We start from the raw sequence: 22,751 nt of genomic DNA, 5'->3' as shown, positions 1-22,751 counted from the left end.
ATTAAATAGACTTTTTAATAAATGTTTTCTCCTACAACATCAGACTGCAGCGCCATACTAAATACGCACTACAATGACAATAGTTTAAAGCGATTTGAAGCACGTTTTTTTTTTGGGGGGGGTGGCAGAGCTTTGTGACGTCATATTTGTGGGGGGGGTCTGACTTTTTGTGACGCCGTGAAAATCGCGTGACGTCATTTATGGACGGCCCCTATGGCCAAATGACCTCCCCCCCCACCCCCCATGACCTTCACGACGTGGGTCCAATACTGTATTGGAATTATGTAAAGTACAGCATCATCAACTGTTGTATAAAGGGCCTCTTTCCGCCGTGTCGTGGGGGTTTGACCATACCTCACCACGCTGGTGAGGAGTATGCTCCGACACGTCAGTGGCCCGGTGATTATTACTTCCCTTGTATCGTCTCTAATGACAGATCTAGGGAAAACATCTCATTCGATGTGTTCGAGGTAACCGGTTCACGTGTTCAGGCCACAGCACAGTTGTTTGAGGTCACGAGAGGATAAGGGAAAACTATTAGAATGTGAAAACATAACAATAGGTTTGACTATTTCTGTCAATAAAACGGTCTTATCTAGATGTTCAAACACCACACTGCCTTTTGCAAGGAATCCCGGCTGCATAAACCACACGTGCTTGTGAACATGCAAACAAACGTGCTCTGATAATATATGCATTGTCTTTTAAATGTATTGGCCTATACCAGAGATAGCCTTCTTTAGGACCTCGTCTCACCACCAATATCAGACCAGAGAACGCCAAAAGGCGAACAGTACAGGGACAATGCACTGCCAGGGTATTTATAGCTCGGGGTGAGCAGCTACAAAATGGGACCTTTTTGGCAGGATCAAAGTATGAAAGAATAAGAATAGGTTTTTACCCTTTCTGCCAATAAAACAGGTGTTAAGATATTCTTAGCCCTTTCGGTAAAGTCACGTTGAAGGGAAACAATAAAATAATATATATAACAATATATTTTATTATTTTGTTTCCCTTCAACGTGACTTTACTGAAAGAGCTAAGAATATGAATTACTGCAGTCACGAAAGCTTTAAATCAAAAAGGTGTTAAGATGTTCAAACAACCAAATAGGAACCTTTTGCAAAGGAATTAAGTCAGCATTAACTGCACTTGTAGTGAATATATAAACAATGTTCTGATAATATAATATACGCACAATTACAGTGATCTTCATCGGCCACCAGTGGGCGTGAGTGGTCATAGCAGCACCCATTCACCTACACATGCAGAGTGCACTGCTGCATGGATGAGGCGTCCGGGAAGTTCATTGAACGTACTTCTCCACGCTGGTAATTGCGGGTTGGTGAAGGCGTACAGGACGTTAACAGTAGTGGCCATTGTAGCAAAGTGCATTATTGTACTGTACTGTGCTCCCAACATCTATGCTCCCCGATTCACCAACTCGCATTGACCAGGCGTGATTAAATATGGTCATACAACTCCCATGATGATATGGGGTCAGAATGCCATAACCACTGGATTGACAATGTATATTTCATTTAATAAATGCATGGCATTAACTTACAATTGCTTAAGTTCAACCACATCGTATAAACGTTGCTGTTGTTTTGACAGAGGCGACATTGCTGAAGAGGGCTTCCTCCACACCATCGCTCAAGCATCTGTACCAGCGGGAGCTGCTTCAGGGTGAGTGTGATCTCCCCACATTAGGCTCCGTGCCCATGTGTGTGTGCATTGCTTACAATTTAATCAGTCGTTTTTCTCATGTTTTTTCAGTTTTCATTTATTTGATATAGCCCTGTGAGCCATTTGGCTCTTGAATCAGGTGCAACCGCAACAAACAAAAAACAAAAACATGAACAAGAAAACATCTTAAAGTGACTATGTGACTGCAAACAGAAAATCCAGGAAAAAACAGCAAAATATTCCTGAAAAAGAACCATACACCAATGCTGTGTGCAAAAATCCCAGTGGGATGCAAGTCAAACAACAACAACCACAAGACAACTTAGATTAAGGCCATCAGTCTAACTCCGTACTACAACAAACAAACATGGCCAAAACAAAAAACGTTTTCGACATCACCAAAATAAAATCATAAAAGCAATGTAACAGTGATCATAGGAACTGTGACCGAATTTTCACAATAAACAACATAAACAACATGTAACACCAAACCCTAGAGCCATAGCTGGCTGCATGAGTCACTCCACAACAACAGGAGCAGCAGTCGGAGTATACATTTTTTCAATGCACCTTTAAGATCAGCACACTAAATAAAAATACAGATAGCACTTTGCAGCGGTCATCCGGAGCGAAACATTTTATTTTAGGCCACTGAATAACAGTGGCAGCTAGGGGTGTACAACTCCTCTAGAGCAGTTTTGAGTGAAGATCTCATTGGTAGTGATTCAAGTTGCAGTTTATTGGCAATAGCATTCCAGACCCTGGGGGCATCAATAGCAAAGGCCCTTCCTCATAGTTTTTTGTACGACAATAGGGAATGTGAAGCTGGTAAATGAGCGAAGACCTGAGGTCAAATTTGTTCTTTGAAACAGAGAGGAGATCCAGCAGGTAGTCTGCGGATTTTTTTGTAAGTACATCATGAATAAATAAGATCTGGTGCACAAGCCGTCGAACATTAAGAGATGTTAAGTTTGACCCAATGTAGAGATCAGTGGTGAGTCCTATATGGACAGTTCAATGTAAATCTTAAGGCCGAGTGATAGATGGAATCAAGCTTCTTCAGTACAGTACTTGGGGCTGATTTATACACGATGTCACAGTAATCAAGTAGAGGCAATATGGTAGCTTTTATCAATTCCAAACGGAACATAGGGGGGAAGCAGTGCTTGTGTCGATACAGAAAAACAATTTTTTTTGTCTTTTTACCAATATAATCAATGTGATATTCAAAATTCAGTTTTGAATCCAGGATGACCCCAATATACTTATAGATCTTGATTTGCTCTATTTGATAATTATTTAAGGAATGTAATTGGGGAAAAATAACTTCCTGCTTTAGTACTGGTGAGAAGCATAGCACCTTTGTTTTGGAGGTATTCAAGACTAGTTTAAGAGCAACTAGCTGATGTTGTAGTTTGTTGAAATCATCCTGGAGCTTAGCAATCACTTCATCCGGAGAGCGGCCAGCAGTAATCAGTATCGTGTCATCTGCAAAAAGATTTACCTTGGAATGATCCAGGTCAGTGCCCAAGTCATTGACATAAAGAGAGAACAAGAGGGGGCCGAAGATCTAACCCTGTGGAACCCCTTTTGTTATCTTAACACTGTTTGACCTCCAACCATCTGTGAATACAGTTTGGGTGCGAGAAAAGAGGTAATTTTTTAACCATTTGACTGTGTTTTCGGAAAAACCGAGGCAACTTAGTTTACTAAGCAGGGTGTTGTGGTCTACTGTATCAAAAGCTTTGGACATTCAGTCCACTGTTGAATGAAGGCATTCCCACACCAAGTCATTCATGGAATTTTTTGTTTTAGAATTCTTCACTTTGCTGATGAGTGTGGGTTGGTGAAGGAAGGTGGGGAGGACAGGGACCGGTTCTGATTTCACCTGCCACTGATGTGAGCCATGGTCAGGAATTGGATTTAGGTGACCGTGTTCGTAGAGCAGGTTACTAGCCACTGTACCACAGCTCCACCCCAGTGTTAATACGATGCAGTTAGAATAGGATTTGAATTTGTAATGATCTCTGTGATGTGATGGAACCTCAGGACGCTGTACTCAAAGAAAGGCATGCGTGTTAGTCAGTCATGGGGAAAAACAAATGATTTTTTTTAACTGAATCGATAAACTTTACAGAGCAGAATGTGCTGTGGAAGATGATCTCTCAAATGGGTCAAGACATGTTTGGACACTTTGGAAAGATGGATATTATTAATCACTTTTTTTTTGCAGTTTTAAAGGCACGACAACACCAGCTACAAGGAAAATATGTGGTGGAGCAAATATCCACCCGCGAACCTGCGCAGAGTTTGCCTTCACAATCACAAGCCGCAGTTGTGACTAAACAGAGTTGCTCCCGGGGCAAGCAGCGTGCTGACGAGGTCAAGGGTAACGACGAAGGCAGTGCCTCCAAACCCACCAAGATGAAACCCAATAAAGGTGAACCCAGCGCAAGCAAACAAAGTCGTCCCGCACAGCCAAAGACGGGCACAGTCAAGTCAAAGTCCACGATAAAGTCCATCAAAGTGAACTCTCGGCAGCAGCCTACCAAGGCGAGCGGGGACGGTGGCACTGAATCGCTGTCCGACGCCACGTCTGCACGGAAAGCGCCCCTTCCTCACGCAGCCATTGCAGCGTCTGCAGGAACGTTAGAGCGGCCGCGTAGGCAGTCTGCTCTCGATCAAAATGCTTCCAAGGTGGACGTGAAGCTCAAGGACGCAAAGGTAAAACCTGCATGTGCTTTGACTCTTGAACCAGCACAATGTGTGGAGTGGTTGGGCTGACAGCATCACTGGTGGAATGCACGGTTTCCCGTTGTTAGTTACCCGTTGTGTAATCTGTTTTAGAATACAGTCATGCCTAAGTATCTTCACAATTTTCATACCCACCAGCTTCGTCCCATGTGTTAAACTACTTTCATCCCATAAAATTTTTACAATACAACCCACTTTATATTTATATAGCATATACATGCAACAGCATACCAAGATCTACAAAAACAGTGGCTATATTTGTTTTCATGGAGTTCTGATTAATATTGAATCGACGTCATGTGGGACACGAACATTTCCACAAGCAAGCAAGCGCTCTCTCTTAATTTCAATCGGCCTTCCCTATGTCATGTGAGATGCACAAATATCACTTTTGGATAATGACCACAGTTTTAATTGTCAAGCCACTGAGGCGTGCTTGCAACTGTGTCGTGTGTGTGTGACAGGCGGTGGTTGGCGTAAAGGACAAGGCCGAGGGGGCGAAGCAAGTCCAGGAGAGGCAGCAGAATGATCCAGATGAACTCCGTGACCGCCTTCTGTGCTATCTTGATGCCTGCCTCTTCTCCGGCGAGCTGAAGCGTGCGCAGAAATACGTGTGGCACTACCACCAGGATCCCAACTTGCGCTCGCTGTTGAGTGTGCAGATCTACGACGTAATGATGGGCGCCTGGGCCAAAAAGGAAAGGCCAACTTTTCTCCACCTTCCACACTCATCCCTGTTGCAAACGGCTTCTTATACTCCTTCATGTTCCTTAAAATTTTTCATTTTGAGAAGAATGAGTTCACGTTGAACGTATTTGATGGTGAATGTTGTACGGGTTTAGATCGTTGAAGTGAGTGTGGCGCGGTTATATTAAACAAAATTTTGGGTCTTTGTCTTTTTGCCATTTTCCCTCACGTGGGAGTATACCTTTCTGGTCTTTATCCATTAATTTATGTTCTGGAAATGTCCACGTCCACTCCACAGTCCTTTTTTTTTCGATCTCTACCCTGGGTCTTCCATGTATATCTTCTTTAGATATAATTTCCTCTTGTATCCAACAGGCCTCAGGCCCAGTCGCAACAAGCTAGGAGGGCTACTGTCTTGTTAGCTAGGCAGCCGGCCATTAAACTACGACCAACCAAACTAGATTGCTGTTACTGGTCTTACGGAACCTGCGATCAATAACATTGTGTGTGTCATCGTACAGAAATTTCTATTCAAGATCGCCAAGCTCTTCTCCATGGTTGGTGAGGCCGGCCTGAAGCCCAGCCTGGTGTCATATGCCGCTGCCCTGGAGTGCATGGGGCGTGTGCCAAACATTGCGCAGAGCGTCGTCGCGAGGTGAGACACCGCGCCCGCCAACATAGGCCTCGCTTGCTGCCACACGCACCTCCGATTAGCGCGATTGGCTGTGTACGGTGCGAAAGAAGTTCAACATACATTGTTGAACTTTGAGTGCGGTGGTGGTTATGCGGCGTGTCCTCGTCTCGAATCGGCCGTTTCGTTGCCTAACCAGTTTCTGCTCACCCTCCATTGTGTGATATGGCGTGCCAGCAGATGGCAGTATACACTGGTATGAGGCAGTTTGTTTTGGCGCATATGAGCAATTACAAGCCATATTGTTAGAGGCTTGTGTGATTCGGCGGCTGCTGAGCCACTGCAGCGTGGCCTTTTGCGGTTGTGTAAGAAAAGCCTTCAGGGGTTAAATTGGTTTGAGTGTAACCGAAACGATGATTGCATGCGGTGTAAAGCTGTTGGTGGCTGACCATGCGTTAACAGCAGGGGGCAACAACAGCGGTTGCCGTCAGCGCCATCCTACGCGCACTTTCCATTAACTTGGAAGGTATTTGCCAAAACAAAGGGTTTTCATGTAGCCTTAGGTCAAACAATCTATACGTTGCTTCTGTGTTGGGATCTCTCCACTGGTGCATTCTACGTTAACTGTTTCGTAACAGCCCAACCTTCGTCATTAGCACCACCATGTAATATAAATACTGTATGCACATTTGGGGCATGGTGGCGCATGCCAGTGATGCAGCACTTGGCAGGCAAGGGTTTTGTGTGTAACAAATCAGCGTTGCTGTGTTCATGAGAACCCGAGACCATTACTCTGATAATGTCAAGTTTTAGCCAAAGGATACATGAGCATCAGGATGTCTGCAGCCCTATGTTTGCATGTACTGAAGTGATTGGCAGGTGACCCGATGCAGTGGCCCCTTGCGTTGTTCTTTGTCCGTGTAGAGAAGTGCTGAAGTGCAATCTACTTGTGCATTCCTTTGTCAATCCACTGGTGGATGGGCACTCCCCATGCTGTCTGGGTTGCTGGGGTTATTTTACTATACATCATCACTACTCTGGTCTGAAGGTGGGAAGCATAGCTTTTGGGGTATATGAGTACAGTACAGTAACTCTGCTGCTCACAGCATAGCCCTGCAACAGCCTATGACACCTGTGTTGTGGATGGAGGTTTGCCATCCAATCACTCTCCAGACTCAAGCCTCCTTTGCTTCTGTAATCTGATGCGATTGGGCGCATTTCTGGTGATTTGGTCATAGTGCTGGGTGCATCTGTCAGGTGCATCCGCTGTGAAAGCTGTCTGCAAATTGCAGCCTTGCAGAGGTGGTCAGAGATGAGGCAAGTTCGATATTTTTGTCTCTGGCACATTTGTAGTGATGGCTTGGGAAGCTTGCTGGTTCATGCCCATTTTTCCACCCGTTGACAAAAAAAAACCCAGTCACAGTCATTAACTTTGGACTAAAGGATCCCCTTCAAGAATAATGTTATATTAAGTAGCTAGAGTGTAAAACATTGTGGATAAATCAACAAAGTGATGTGTAACATGGTGTTAGTGAATGAACCCAAAGCTGGCCTTCGATTGTAATTTGTGTAATGTGTATACAAAGGGAATTTATTTTAATGTTTGGTGTGTGACATATTGTCACTTGGCAACATTTCAGAAAACGAATCAAGCCACCAATTTTGTTCATTCCCTCATTTGAGAGTGGCACGAGGACAGCTGAGGCTGGGGCATAGAGGGGGGAAAGGGACCACGTGCACTTGAGTTAGTTGTGTTCGTGATGGCTCTATTGAATTTTCCCATGTGGAATGTGCCTGTATTTTTTGTCTTTCTCTCCACTTAAATGACCTCCTCCCACAAGATTAGCCAGTGGGCAATCGCGTTTAGCTGTCTTGGGAAATGGCTTTGGATTAACGACGCGCACTATCGACGGCAGACCACCTGTAGGGAGATTTAACCACCCTGGTGCCTAATTAAATTACTCTAAGTTATGTTCTGTTACAGTCATTCTGATTACAAAGCTGCCTTTCAGCAAGTGCGGCACACACGCCTGTTTGCGCAGCAGCAGGTTTGCATGCACGTTTTATTGGTTACGGTGCAAATATGCGTCGAACAGATGCCTTGCTGAGATGCAAAATTGCAAAGATGCTTCTTTATATGCCTCCCAGGATAATGTTGTTCGACGGAAAAAAGAATAATTTTACTGCGTGTGACTGGCTTGTTTGGTTGACAATTACAGCGGTACAAATCAGAACAAAAGGCGTGTTGACATTTGCTTAAAGGTGGTAGCTACATTACAATATGTGCCATAGCTGTTTTCCTGCCAAGGGTATTTGCAACATGCCTTTGATTGAAAACACCTAATGAATAATGACTGAGATGAAGATGGATTGCTTGCTCCTCAAGACTTTACCTAGTTCCTTACTTCATAAATAATACAGCAAGCTGAGTTATTGGACCTGAGCAAACCATTGCTTGTAATTTGTCGGAGTGCAGGGAAAAAGCATTTGTGAGGGAGGAGGACCCTCTTCATTTGACCAATATCAGTATGTGTGGTCAATCGCTTGATTTTGCTCAAATGGGGTTTTCAAACAAGAATTTACGTCTCCCCCTTAAGTGAAGGGATACGAACGGCACGGGGGAAAAATATCAGTGGGCTGCGCGACGCTTCTAAGCCTGAAAAATATGACGGGCAAAAGGTGCGTGAGTGATTGCCGCCAGGTATATATTACTATGCCCATTAATAATAATGTTCTTCAGTATTCTCGTGGTGCAGTGGTCGGCAGGGAGCTGCGGTGCAGGCGTGTCCCATGTGTGTGTCTCTCCCCTCGCTCGCTCGCTCTCTCTCGGAAAACGGATCCTCCGCTGTCAGATCGGTCGGTCTTGGTGTGGAGAGATCGTGACGTGCCCTTCTGTCGGTCCATCACCGTCACCGCCCGTGATTCCCGCTGCCTCCCATTCATTTGCCCGTATGGCCGTGGTCTGCACACGGAGATGGCCACTTTAGGCTCGAAAATTGTCTCTTATGAGTATCCTTGTGCTGAAAAGATGTTTTTTTATCTTCTCATTGCATTGGTAGTTTCTGGGATTTGTTTATTTCAAACCAAACAGTGTGAGAGCTATATAGGTCTATTCGATTGTGAGATTTTACGAGCAGTTTGGCAAAACTTTTGAGTGAATTATTCCAGTTCAGGGCAGCAGTTCACTGTTGAAAGTAAAAAGTAAAGTACCCATAAACACAACCATCATCATCATCATTCATGAGCTACAGTGAGGGAAAAAAGTATTTGATCCCCTGCTGATTTTTTACGTTTGCCCACTGACAAAGAAATGATCAGTCTATAATTTTAATGGTAGGATTATTTGAACAGTGAGAGACAGAATAACAACAAAATCCAGAAAAACCCATGTCAAAAATGTTATAAATTGATTTGCATTTTAACGAGGGAAATAAGTATTTGACCCCCTCTCAATCAGAAAGATTTCTGGCTCCCAGGTGTCTTTTATACAGGTAACGAGCTGAGATTAGGAGCACACTCTTAAAGGGAGTGCTCCTAATCTCAGCTTGTTACCTGTATAAAAGACACCTGTCCACAGAAGCAATCAATCAATTAGATTCCAAACTCTCCACCATGGCCAAGACCAAACAGCTCTCCAAGGATGTCAGGGACAAGATTGTAGACCTACACAAAGCTGGAATGGGCTACAAGACCATTGCCAAGCAGCTTGGTGAGAAGGTGACAACAGTTGGTGCGATTATTCGCAAATGGAAGAAACACAAAAGAACTGTCAATCTCCCTCGGCCTGGGGCTCCATGCAAGATCTCACCTCGTGGAGTTGCAATGATCATGGGAACGGTGAGGAATCAGCCCAGAACTACACGGGAGGATCTTGTCAATGATCTCTAAGGCAGCTGGGGCCATAGTCACCAAGAAAACAATTGGTAACACTACGCCGTGAAGGACTGAAATCCTGCAGCGCCCGCAAGGTCCCCCTGCTCAAGAAAGCACATATACATGCCCGTCTGAAGTTTGCCAGTGAACATCTGAATGATTCAGAGGACATCTGGGTGAAAGTGTTGTGGTCAGATGAGACCAAAATGGAGCTCTTTAGGATCAACTTAACTCGCCGTGTTTGGAGGAGGAGGAATGCTGCCTATGACCCCAAGAACACCATTCCCACCGTCAAACATGGAGGTGGAAACATTATGCTTTGGGGGTGTTTTTCTGCTAAGGGGACAGGACAACTTCACCGCATCAAAGGGACGATGGACGGGGCCATGTACCGTCAAATCTTGGGTGAGAACCTCCTTTTCTCAGCCAGGGCATTGAAAATGGGTTGTGGATGGGTATTCCAGCATGACAATGACCCAAAACACACGGCCAAGGCAACAAAGGAGTGGCTCAAGAAGAAGCACATTAAGGTCCTGGAGTGGCCTAGCCAGTCTCAGACCTTAATCCCATAGAAAATCTGTGGAGGGAGCTGAAGGTTCGAGTTGCCAAGCGTCAGCCTCGAAACGTTAATGACTTGGAGAAGATCTGCAAAAAGGAGTGGGACAAAATCCCTCCTGAGATGTGTGCAAACCTGGTGGCCAACTACAAGAAACGTCTGACCTCTGTGACTGCCAACAAGGGTTTTGCCACCAAGTACTAAGTCATGTTTTGCAGAGTGGTCAAATACTTATTTCCCTCATTAAAACGCAAATCAATTTACAACATTTTTGACATGCGTTTTTCTGGGTTTTTTTGTTGTTATTCTGTCTCTCACTGTTCAAATTAACCTACCATTAAAATTATAGACTGATCATTTCTTTGTCAGTGGGCAAACGTACAAAATCAGCAGGGGATCAAATACTTTTTTCCCTCGCTGTATCCGCTGCTGGATTAAAAAACCCCAAGTTGTTGACCACATGTCACTGCCTTGCGATGCAACAATCCATCCAGCTCATTGCACTTGAACTGATGTCGTTGTTGCTTTTGCGGTGCTCATCCTCTGGGGCATGTTCCCGTATTTGCCACTCCATCATCAGTATCGGCCATCGGCCATTCTTTATAGGATGTGTCCTGCCCAAACCCATGTACTTCTCTTTGATGTGCTTTGCATTCGATAGAATTTATCTTAATTTGTGTGTATCTTTCTGTTTGTCAGTGTAATTTCAAGCAAGTGCTTTTGCATGTTTTTTGGGCACTTTTAGCTTTTGTTCCATTTACTTTGTCACTGTCTGTGTTTCTGATACATGTGTTAAACCATCACGCGAACTCCGGTCATCCTCGCACAAGCCGCTTTTGGCTCGTCAGCGGACAAAGACGGTCACTGCATCGCACGATTTCAGATGCACGTCTGCGTCCGTCTGGAATGGTCTTCCTTCCGATATTATAAAACCACTGGAGCTATGCACTTGAAAATTTTGTTTGAAAAATAATTTCCTTAGAACAGTTTTTTGTTAGTTTGTTGGCCTTACCCCGCACCTCTGATTGGCAAGGTTGGATACGTACGGTGCGAATGAAGTTCAACATTCCAAATAGACAATACGCACTGGTTGAAAACTTTTTTTATAGGCACATTGGTCTGTTGCTTTTCACAATTGAGGTTCAGTGTTTCCAAAAGCACTGCAACTTTGTACATGCTCACCTCTACAGTAAATTATTACGATCCCAGTTTGTATGTCATGACTGTCCAAGGTATACACACTGTTACGTGCTTTCCAGTTGTGTCCGTCGAACAGAGACCTTTTTGATTTAAAGCTTTCGTGACTGCAGGGATTCATATTCTTGGTTCTTTCGGGTAAAGTCACCACGTAGAAGGGAAACAATAAAATAATAAAAATATCAAACAATAAAATTCTCACGACGTTTCGACTGCAACACAAGCAATCATCATCAGGTGTGAAAACCACAGCAAGAACATTTTCTACGTGACTTTACCGAAAGAACCAAGAATAAGAGACATTCACGTTCACAATTATTCCATCTCATTCCAAGAGCTTTTATTTGTTTTTATACAGCAAAGGGCAGTTTTTTCTTCTTAAAATGTGACATCTGGAACTGCCTTTTTTCCCATCTGAAGAATGGTTTTATTCCTAAAGAAATTTGTATAAAACAACATTGTTTCAGAATAAATTGATAAGACAATTGGAATAACACAGGTGTAGTTGTATCTTGCGGTACAGTTTGAGTCCTATTAAACTGCATTGTCGACACATCATCGCTTGATATTTTAATGAAACCCAGAACCTTTTATATGAAGTGGGATTTCTTTCTGCAATGACACCGATCCAGATAATAAAATAAAGTAACTCATAATTTTGTCAATAACACTGCCCTAAGAATAAAAATCTAAAAGGTGACTTGTTGGGTAGTGGTTCTTCTCTAAATAGCATAGAACTATGAAGAAGCGCCATTGCCCAAAATGTGACCTATTTATATATTTATTTCATTTAATGGCAGTGTTATTGACATGTTTTGAGTTTCATTTTGTCATCTGTGCTCATACACCACTGCCAGTGCATTTTCGCCAATTGTTTTTTTTAATTAATTATGAAACGTATAAAAAAATATAATTCAGCATTTAGTCAATACGAACTATTATTTTCATGGGCAGTTTGTATGTTCATTTAAATGGGACTGGCACACCGCACCTTGAGCAATTGTAGTAATGCCTTGCAGCCTTTTATTACATGATGTTCTACTGATGGGACAAATCCAGTTTTCTAACTAAAAGAACGGCAGTGTGTTTTAAATAACGTGCGGCAATGTTTTTTTCATCGCTAGCCAGGAATTTGGATGTTATTATGGATCCCATGGTTCGTGCCCATTTAAAACATGTTTTGTTTTGTCCGGATGTCTTTTATAGCTCCTGTCACTTTGTGGATGGCATTATGTGAATCATTTTTATGTTGAAAGAATGTCTTCACAATCATTTTATAACATGTGAAGTGCAGTAAAGTTGTGATATTTCATTGTCTTAGAGACGTCAGCGGCTTTTGGTTTGTCTGGTTGACATCCTTTTGTTTTCAATGCTAATGGACTGCGATCATTATTTACAAATGCAGGTGTAAAAGTGACTTGTGCAATGCTAGGGGTGCACTGTGTGCTGTACGTGGTGTATTCATATGTAGCAGTCTTGCTTCATAAACCCTAATGAATCCACAGATCGTTTCTGTGAAGACCAGGGACACTTCACGCTATTGTCCTTGCTAATATCCCACTATTGTCCTTGCTAATATGCTGCTATGGGTCAATATAATATCTTGTGGGGCCGAATGTGTCCCTTGGCTAAACATATAAAGTGAAAACATCCCTCATTTGTCACACGCTTGTATTCGAGAATTGTGTGTGCAGCCCAGTAGATTTATCACTCGGAATAATCACCTTCGAACTCAGCACAATGGAACGGCTAAGAGGATGTGGATGATGCTCAGCACGAGGCTGTTGAATTGTAATCCATTGCCGTGCGCAGATTAGCTTGGTTGTCTTGGATAACACGTGAGAGACAGAATAAAAAGCCAAAGGGCTTTGGCTTCGGCTGTTTTGCCACGTAGCACGATAAATTGGCGGGGGGGTATTAATGCATTGGGCTTTGAGTGACACACGCGTCCCAGAGGGCCCGCCCAAAACCTGGGGACAGATTGTCTTCCCGCGTCCTCCTAGGCGGAACGTTTGTAATCTCTGCAGACACGTGATCAGGCACTCAGGCAGACCCGCCCGCAATCGCCGACGGGGGCGTTTACATATTTGTTTTGGTGTTCTTGTTTTTGCGACTGCTTCTGCAATGGTGTGTAAGCAATGTTTTTTTGCGGGCTGTAATTTGATAGGGGTGTAGTGGCATCTGATTAGGTCATTTGTAGTCAGAACGTTCACTTCTAGATGAAGCCTTCGCCAAGCCGTCTCCATCTCTAACGGTCTCGCTGTGCAACAACCAATCCAGCTCTTGCCCATGAGCTGATCTCACCATGGTCTGCCCTCGTAGGTACACGTGGTTTGATGTGTCTTCCGGTTGTGACCCTCAAACTGATATCTTTCAGTTGTAAACGGAATGCGTGGCACGTGACTTCGGTTTACTACGTTATCTTGAGCCAACCTTTGCAGTGATCGTTACTAAGTGCATCAATCGCTCCTGTGCTTCATGTTGTAATGACCAGCATCAGAAAAGATCCCTTCAAGTGACCTCTGGTTGACACAGTAAGGGAGGGGCAGCACTTTCCCACCTGCTTGGCCGCTGAGAGTAATCTATCGACTCACTATGTCTGAGGACCTGCCTTTAATCACAGGCGACCATCTGAATGCCAACCCAGGATCTTTAGCGGTGCCAACTCAACGCTCAGACCCCTGGTCCACAGGGGTTACATCACCCATAAATCTTGACTGCACACGCTCACCACAGCAGTCTGCATCCGTCTTTCTTTGTAACACAATGTGCGGCGCTGTCCCATCGTAATGTTGGGCTAGCCTGGCACTATTAATAAATGTCACGTCTCCATGAGCTGCATAACACCTCCTGACAAGTTCCTTATCCTACCCTTGAGGCCTCGGAGATGACCTGATTAAGGTGCATGGTTCACCTTTTGCAGATGGAAACAGAGGCAATGTAGGGAGATAAATGGAAAGGAAGCTTGTAACTGAGGTGTGTTTTTTTAATAACTGTCTTTCACAAAGCCTATTTGCTCTTTTGTTTGAAAAAAGTACTGCAAACAATGCTTTTATTTTCTTATTTCATCCCTGTATTAGTAAGTGACGTCTGTGATTGCCAGCTGTTTTGCGTACAACTCAAGTGTCACCGCTCTTCTTGATCTTTGTCAGTCCACCACTGAACGGCGACCCACCACACGCTGTGGGTCGCGGGACGTTAATTTGATGACGCTTCTCGGTCGCGTGTCAGTTTGACACTGTGGCCACACTTTGCACCTCCCAGTAGCACGGTTCACTACGTACGGTGCGAAAGAAGTTCAAGATGTAATATATGTACGCACAAACGACACGCACGTTACGGTCGCTGGAAGCCATCGACAAAGCGAAAACGATTCACGCGCGATCCAAGCACCCCACAGCTAGGCGGCGAGCGCGCGCCATTGCTCGGGGTTTAACCATGGCACGCTCGCGGCCGCTCGTTACAGGTGCCTGGAAGAGATGCAGCAGAATGGGCTGGAGCTGGACCAGCTGTTTGCGCACTGCAACTTTGTGGAGGACGAGCGCGAGGTGGTGCTTGCCGCCGTGCGCCGCGTAAGGCCCGACTACGCGCCGATGGCGATGCCGCCCAGATCACTCGATCAATTCCCACTCTCCGCCCGCTTCTACGATCTGGTACGACTGCGGGCGGTCCCCGACTGCCACACCCCCACTCCACCACGTACCCGCTCCCTTAGCAATGAGGTGCTATTGGTGGCGCGCGTTTGAATGTTTGAGAAGCCCCACTCGCACTCCTTTGCACTCCGAGGGATCTGTCGTCCTGACGTTTGCGGTTATTTTGGTGCCCACATTCACCGCGGGATAGTGCGGCTGCTTCCGCTTGCAAGCCGCTTGTGTGTGCTGTACCGTATCTTGGCCACAGCACTTATTGGCAATTTATGGTTTTGGCGGAATTGTTGGAATGTAATTGTTGCTGAAATGTCAACCACGTAACCAGCTTTTTTGTGATTGCAGAACGTCTTTGAGCTGTAAAAACTAAACTAGACTTTTGTATTTATTTTACCAGGCTAAGGCCCACTGAGCTGTATGCAGTGAGGGAAAAAAAGTATTTGATCCCCCGCTGATTTCGTACGTTTGCCCACTGACAAAGAAATGATCAGTCTATAATTTTAATGGTAGGTTTATTGAACAGGGAGAGACAGAATAACAACAACAAAATCCAGAAAAACGCATGTCAAAAATGTTATAAATTGATTTGCATTTTAACGAGGGAAATAAGTATTTGACCCCCTTTCAATCAGAAAGATTTGTGGCTCCCAGGTGTCTTTTATACAGGTAACGAGCTGAGATTCGGAGCACACTCTTAAAGGGAGTGATCCTAATCTCAGCTTGTTACCTGTATAAAAGACACCTGTCCACAGAAGCAATCAATCAATCAGATTCCAAACTCTCCACCATGGCCAAGACCAAAGAGCTCTCCAAGGATGTCAGGGACAAGATTGTAGACCTACACAAGGCTGGAATGGGCTACAAGACCATTGCCAAGCAGCTTGGTGAGACGGTGACAACAGTTGGTGCGATTATTCGCAAATGGAAGAAACACAAAAGAACTGTCAATCTCCCTCGGCCTGGGGCTCCATGCAAGATCTCACCTCGTGGAGTTGCAATGATCATGAGAACGGTGAGGAATCAGCCCAGAACTACACGGGAGGATCTTGTCAATGATCTCAAGGCAGCTGGGACCATAATCACCAATAAAACAATTGGTAACACACTACGCCGTGAAGGACTGAAATCCTGCAGCGCCCGCAAGGTCCCCCTGCTCATGAAAGCACATATACATGCCCGTCTGAAGTTTGCCAATGAACATCTGAATGATTCATAGGACAACTGGGTGAAAGTGTTGTGGTCAGATGAGACCAAAATGGAGCTCTTTGGCATCAACTCAACTCGCCGTTTTTGGAGGAGGAATGTTGCCTATGACCCCAAGAACACCATCCCCACCGTCAAACATGAAGGTGGAAACATTATGCTTTGGGGGTGTTTTTCTGCTAAGGGGACAGGATAACTTCACCGTATCAAAGGGACGATGGACGGGGCCATGTACCGTCAAATCTTGGGTGAGAACCTCCTTCCCTCAGCCAGGGCATTGAAAATGGGTCGTGGATGGGTATTCCAGCATGACAATGACCCAAAACACATGGCCAAGGCAACAAAGGAGTACCTCAAGAAGAAGCACATTAAGGTCCTGGAGTGGCCTAGCTAGTCTCCAGACCTTAATCCCATAGAAAATCTGTGGAGGGAGCTGAAGCTTCGAGTTGCCAAACGTCAGCCTCGAAACCTTAATGACTTGGAGAAGATCTGCAAAGAGAAGTGGGACAAAATCCCTCCTGAGATGTGTGCAAACCTGGTGGCCAACTACAAGAAACGTCTGACCTCTGTGATTGCCAACAAGGGTTTTGCCACCAAGTACTAAGTCATGTTTTGCAGAGGGGTCAAATACTTATTTCTCTCATTAAAATGCAAATCAAGTTATAACATTTTTGACATGCGTTTTTCTGGATTTTGTTGTTGTTATTCTGTCTCTCACTGTTCAAATAAACCTACCATTATAATTATACACTGATCATTTCTTTGTCAGTGGGCAAACGTACAAAATCAGCAGAGGATCAAATACTTTTTTCCCTCACTGTAGCTCTTTTTCAGAAGCGACCTGGCCCCAAACGATAGCTCAACAAAGTGGCTTATCACGTGAAAATTTATAGTAGCCAAATACTCTAAACGCACGTTTCTAAATGTAGAGGGAAAACCGGAGGAGCTGGAGAAAAATCCACGGGGAGAGAGACATGCGAACTCCAAATATACAGGTATCAGGGTCGGGATCGAACCCACGACCTCCTGCATATTGGGCGAGGTATTTAACATCTCGCCACCGCAACTCTGGGGGAACTCATTTGTTTTTTTTGTGTTCTTCCTCAGGATAATTCGGGAAATTACCCCAGGCTGAAGCAGACGACCGAAGAACTGAAGCAGGGCTTTCGGAGGCAGATGGATCTGGAGAAAGCTCACATTGTCACCATTCAATCAGTGGAAGCCCTGAAACCAGTAACGCCAGAGATGGAGAAAAAGGTACTTTTGCTGGTGTGTGCGTGTCACACAGCCTAGAACTGATAGGCACCGTTGATGTGGTGGACTAAATTTAAAGCATTTGGTAAGAATCATGTTCATATTTGGCATCCTTGGTATGTGCGTGTGAAATCATGAAACCACCCTCGAAGTGGTTTTGAAAATTAATAAACCCTTTTCTCGAGGTTTTTGATTTCTCTTCCTTTTTATGAAGGACTTGTTTTATGTTATGCATACCATATGCCTCCCAGCGAGAAGAAAATGACAATTATGCTCATTTGGAGTAACGTCGTGTTCCTTAATGACTTAATCAGTTCCCTTTTTTGCACAAACATATGACAACATAACCATTTTTTGAGGTTCTTTTGATTGAGAAGAGGGAGCCAGTGTCAAGACTCGACGACTTTATTTCATTGGCATGACGCAAGAAAACAGCGAATTGCTTTCAAAAATTGCGTGAAAAATTATTTTTTTAGGGCTGTAGCTTTTGATGTATGCATGTTGTGATCTTCTTTCGCACCGTACGTAACCAACCGTGCTAATCGGAGGTGCTAATGGCCACAAACGGACCTCGTGACATTCAAGGATGTCCTCATTGTCTTTCGACAACTTATTAGGGCTTCATAGCATTTCTCAGGAGTGTGCGATGTCAGAAACGCCTTCCCGTGGAGCGCCTCGCTGTTTCCCGTTGGCATCCCGCACATTCCGCTCTCCCCCGGGCCACCTGGAGCCATTTAGGATATTTTCGCATGCATGATAAATCTTTAAAACGAAAGTGCAAGATTAATATTCCATCGTGTTTGGGAGAACAGCTTCTTAAGATCGACACCAATGGCTAGTTTGGACGTCAGAGGCTTTGGGGATACAGTGGCAAGTAAAGAGCTGTCGAGAAGACTCTCTTCAGCGGTCTGTCCCACAGGATGCCAGTGATAGAGCTTATTTTTGTGTTACCGTCTGTGTTCCCTCGCTGACCTCCAGTGACCTCTGCAATTGCTTTGCACTCAGGCTGTTCGACACCGTTGCTGGTTCCACTGCCCCATGAGTGCCCGGCAGCCATGGTGTAAAAAGCCATAATAGAATTCCCGGAGGTGCAATTATATTTGGAAACTGTTACTTCCTGCCGACACACTTGAGCATTCTGCCGTTGTTTTCACTTCTCCGGCAACTTGAGTGATGTGGCCTACATTGAATCAGCCCGAGCGGAAATTTAGTTTGTAGCTCTCATTTAGGTTTTATTTAGTTTCGTCAGGAAACTGATTCTGACCACAGGATTTATCTGCATTTTAAAAATGTTTAGTTGTGATTGTGTGGGCCTGTAACACGTGTTTTAATTATGCCCATGATGACGAGCCATTTAAAGAGTGATAGGCTTGTGCCTCCCATGTATTCCAAAAGCCGTGCACCCAGACAAGGGCATCGCTCCCTTGGAGGAGTGTATCTTTAGTTACCAGCGCGCACACTCTTATTTCCCTAAAGAGGCTGCTGAATGAATGTCACTGCACGCAACAAAAAGTCTATTTCTGGGCCCTGTTATTGGCAACATCCTATTCACCTTCCCCAAATAGACATGCTCCTATTCATGCTGAAAAAGGTGTTGAAGGATACTGAAAGTTCATCGCGTAGCTCATGCAAAGGGCCCTTCCTCCTAGTGTGGTGGGTGTGAATTTGAATTTTTGGTGACGTATCCCACGTGCTTTATCCCGGGGAGTGTGCGTCACCTCTCATACCAATGTTGCCAATGACACAATAAGATTAATTTTGCTTTCCGCACTTGCGTACATTATTTAAATAAAAAATTCACAATAGAATTTAACTTTTAATCCCCAGCACTGCTGCCATTTATTTTTAGCCACAGTTAAAGTATTTGTTGTGATGCGCATGCTTCACTGATACCTTTTTTGCCATCCACCACCGGGCCAGCACCATTCGGTAAATTGAACTCAATGAGTTCAAGTCTCTGCTGGAGCGGGAAATGGGACAACACCCATCTCTGTGGCTGGCCCTTAGCCAATTAAGGAAATTCCACATTCCCTTGTCAGGGGTCAGTTTTTTTTATAGAATGATCCCTGTTGGTTTTGCTCATGGTGGTACTCAGAAATACGTGAACTAATATCACCCAGATGTGTTCCAAATTCCATTGCTCCCCCATTCAGCTCTCGTCAAATTCAGGATCCTCCATGGGGTCGCCCCCACTGCCCTTTACCTCTCAACTCCGCTTGTTCCCCTCTCTTGCTTTCCGCTCCGGTAACCAAGCTCTCCTCCCTATCCAAACCTCGGGTCAACCACCTTCTCCACAGCTGTCTGGGCATCCAAAATCTCATCCCGCCGGCTCAAGCTTTCCTCCTCTCTAACTAGAACCGACTTACTCTTCTGTCCGAAGTGTCTTCATTTGCACTTTACCATTCCATCGTCTCCTTTTCCTCCTTGCTCTGCACCGTCCGAAAGCCTCATTACCTGAACAAATAAGTAAAATTATTAAATGCTAAAATTTCTCTCTTGAGATACAGTAGCATACCCAAAATGTTATGCACACAACTTTGTATTGTAATCATCATCAGCCACGATCAATCCACTGCTGGAGGAAGGCTTCCTCAAACCATTGCAATCGCTCATGGTCCCGCATTGAAACAATTCGCCTAGCACCTTCAGACGAGTCGAATTCATCACTCCGCTTCCGGGACGGGTGTCTTCCCGGACGAGTTCCCTCCCTTGGCTGCTACTCGGTTGTTAGTCTCGACCACCCGGCCATCGTTCCCTTCCGGTGACGCAGTCTGCCCGAGAGGCCACTTGCTTTTCTTAACGAACAAGAACACAATGTGCTATAACGATCCGGTAAATTGTCAAGCTTGTCAATCGGCGCACGGTTTGCGTTCACTGATCCGATTCTGATTCTTGTGCACGACGTTTACCCTGAAACCGACAACACTCTTAGCACATGCCATAGCCACCTTCCTGCCATGATTCCCCTCTGCGCGCACGTGTGTTGCGTGTAGCGGTCGTGTAGCTGTTACAACGCTGCGCTACGAACCTGGCAACGCGAGTTGGATTCCCTCTCACGGCCAGCACCAGTGACGATTATCTGAACCAGTCGTGAGGCTCCCCTAGGTGAACTCAGCCTCAGATGAGTACCTGGTGCGGTGTGTAAACATCACCACTGGGAAGACAAAGGCGGCCGGGCGTGGTGTTGGCCAACCACCCCCTTCGTGTGCCGTGCCGGCCTTAATAGGTTCTCACTAACAGCACTTGCCCCAACAGTCTGTTAAGGCTATACGGGGGATCTTTGTTGCATGTAGCGGCAGGCCCTGACAGAGCTGCACAAGGAGTGGCGGGCAACCTTGCTGCAGGCCTTCGCGGAGGGCAAGAAGAAGCTGATGTCCAGAAGGTTCGGCAGCAGCTTCAAGCTGGACTTGTACCCTTACACGTGCCTGCTCACGGACGAGGAGTACGTGAACGCCATGCTGGAGGTGAGACGGTGTCGCTGTGAGCATCGACACTCTCTGCACATGCGATGCGCTGCCACGATCTATCCGCTGATGGATGAAGATCTCACCAAGCCCTCGACGTCCCTCACGGTCCCGTGATGCGACCATCCATCTTGCTGCTGGCCCACCAGAAAGGATTATGGAACCTGTTCTGCGGTGGACATACTCTTGGGCGTGTTCTCTCTCCATGTCGTTAGTCTCGGCCACCGGCCATCATTGTAGTGTGTCGTGCCCCAAGCCCACTTAACTTCCTTCAACAGGCAATGGGATGTCGTGAACTCGCAAATTGCCAAGACAAAGACACAAATATGCAGACGAGCGGTCAGCTTAAGTCGAAATAAATGTTTCTGCTTGCTTGTATGTATGTTGAACTTTGGTTCACTATCCATTTTCCCAATGCGGTATAGTAAATTGTAAAAATAATTTAGACATTTAGCATTTGTTTAACAATTTGTTTAGTTTGCAAGTTATTTATCACGTGCAAAACATGGCATGCAACATTGGTAGCCTTTAGGAACTGCAAGTGAATGATGGGTTCTTAATGTAAATATTTTACTAGATTATGGCACATTTTCATATTTCTTTAATGACATTATCTACAAATTGCCTCATTGGTGGGGACATTGACCAGCAGGCTGTCTGGCCTCTGCGAATTTTTTAAAATCTCAATCATTGTTAGAAAATGTATTGGTTTAAGTTATTGCATGCATTTAATGTGTGTTAGAATCGATGCCAAAGCTTGCTCTCCTCCATGAGCCCAGAGCAGATATCTCACTTGCCGGTACCACCTGAGGTGGCACCACTTTAACGGTTCCCATTTCTCAATGTGGCCAATAATATGATAACAATTTGAAATGAGTAGATCAAATAATTTGCTCATTAAATAGGTACAACTAAGGTTTTTGCTGCCTTTCGGAGTGTCAATTTGTGCTTAGGCCCATGGACCACTTAGCTGGGGTACTGATGAGGACGATATGTATGTGTTGTTTTAACTCCATGCCGTTTAATTCCCATGATTCAACGCGTGTAACGATGTCGCCGGCCGACTCGTCACTGATGTGCCCTCGCGTCCGTGTGCAGAGTTTATCCAGCCTGCCGCCCAATGGCGATTCAGTGATGTCGCTCTCCAGAAATCTGGGCAGAAAGGTTTTCAACATGTACTGCATACGCAAGAAGATGCGAAACCACGTTGCGCAGCGGATCTCCAAGGTGTACGACGCCTACTGTGAACTGCTGGCCAGTGACGGCAAGGTAGGGGGGGCCGATTATTCCTGAATCAGAATAAATGTATTCATACTTGGAGGAAATACGATGAGCTGTTTTTCACAGGTGTCCAGTTGGCATGGGTCAGAACGTTACAACAACAAGCATTAGGAAAACACGTTATGATTGCAAAGTATAGGAAAGATAAACGAATCACTTACAAAATATTCAAATAACATTTTACTTTTTTATCTTGCCAGGTAAAGACCACTGAACTATGAGCTTATTTTTCAGAAGTCACCTGGCCACAAATGATAGCTCAACGAGGTGGCTTATCATGTGGAAGTTTACAGCAGCAAAATTCTCTAAATAACCTAAACGCATGTTGATACCTTTCCCCGTCTCATTCCGCGGAGCAGCAACAGAGAAGAGCTCACTGGAGATTGTGGATTATGGCGGAACCATTAACAAAAAAACATCATGATGCTTTACAGTCCTTTTGCCAGCCCACTGCCGCATGAAGGACCCTCCACACGTGTCGAGTCATGAGGGTTTTCTTGACCTTACTTCACGCT

General features: G+C 45.0%; 1 protein-coding gene across 1 annotated transcript in view; it reads left to right on the top strand.

Annotated features, from left to right (window-relative positions):
- POLRMT (RNA polymerase mitochondrial) overlaps nt 1-22,751 on the top strand; it is a 75,243-nt gene that overhangs the window by 628 nt on the left and 51,864 nt on the right. Inside the window, exons 2-9 of the mRNA XM_076067437.1 lie at nt 1,618-1,689; nt 3,923-4,413; nt 4,908-5,146; nt 5,657-5,785; nt 14,854-15,040; nt 17,345-17,494; nt 20,785-20,955; nt 22,054-22,224. Of these exons, the coding sequence (XP_075923552.1) occupies nt 1,618-1,689; nt 3,923-4,413; nt 4,908-5,146; nt 5,657-5,785; nt 14,854-15,040; nt 17,345-17,494; nt 20,785-20,955; nt 22,054-22,224 (1,610 nt within the window). The remainder of the gene's footprint in view (nt 1-1,617; nt 1,690-3,922; nt 4,414-4,907; nt 5,147-5,656; nt 5,786-14,853; nt 15,041-17,344; nt 17,495-20,784; nt 20,956-22,053; nt 22,225-22,751) is intronic.

The sequence above is a fragment of the Petromyzon marinus genome, chromosome 1 (genome assembly GCF_048934315.1).
Source record: "Petromyzon marinus isolate PM22_M1 ecotype Great Lakes invasive population chromosome 1, UKy_Petmar_22M1.pri1.0, whole genome shotgun sequence".
NCBI classification, from domain to species: Eukaryota; Metazoa; Chordata; class Hyperoartia; order Petromyzontiformes; family Petromyzontidae; genus Petromyzon; species Petromyzon marinus.
The sequence above is the reverse complement of the archived record's forward strand: the minus strand, read 5'-3'. Positions and strand labels throughout refer to the sequence as shown.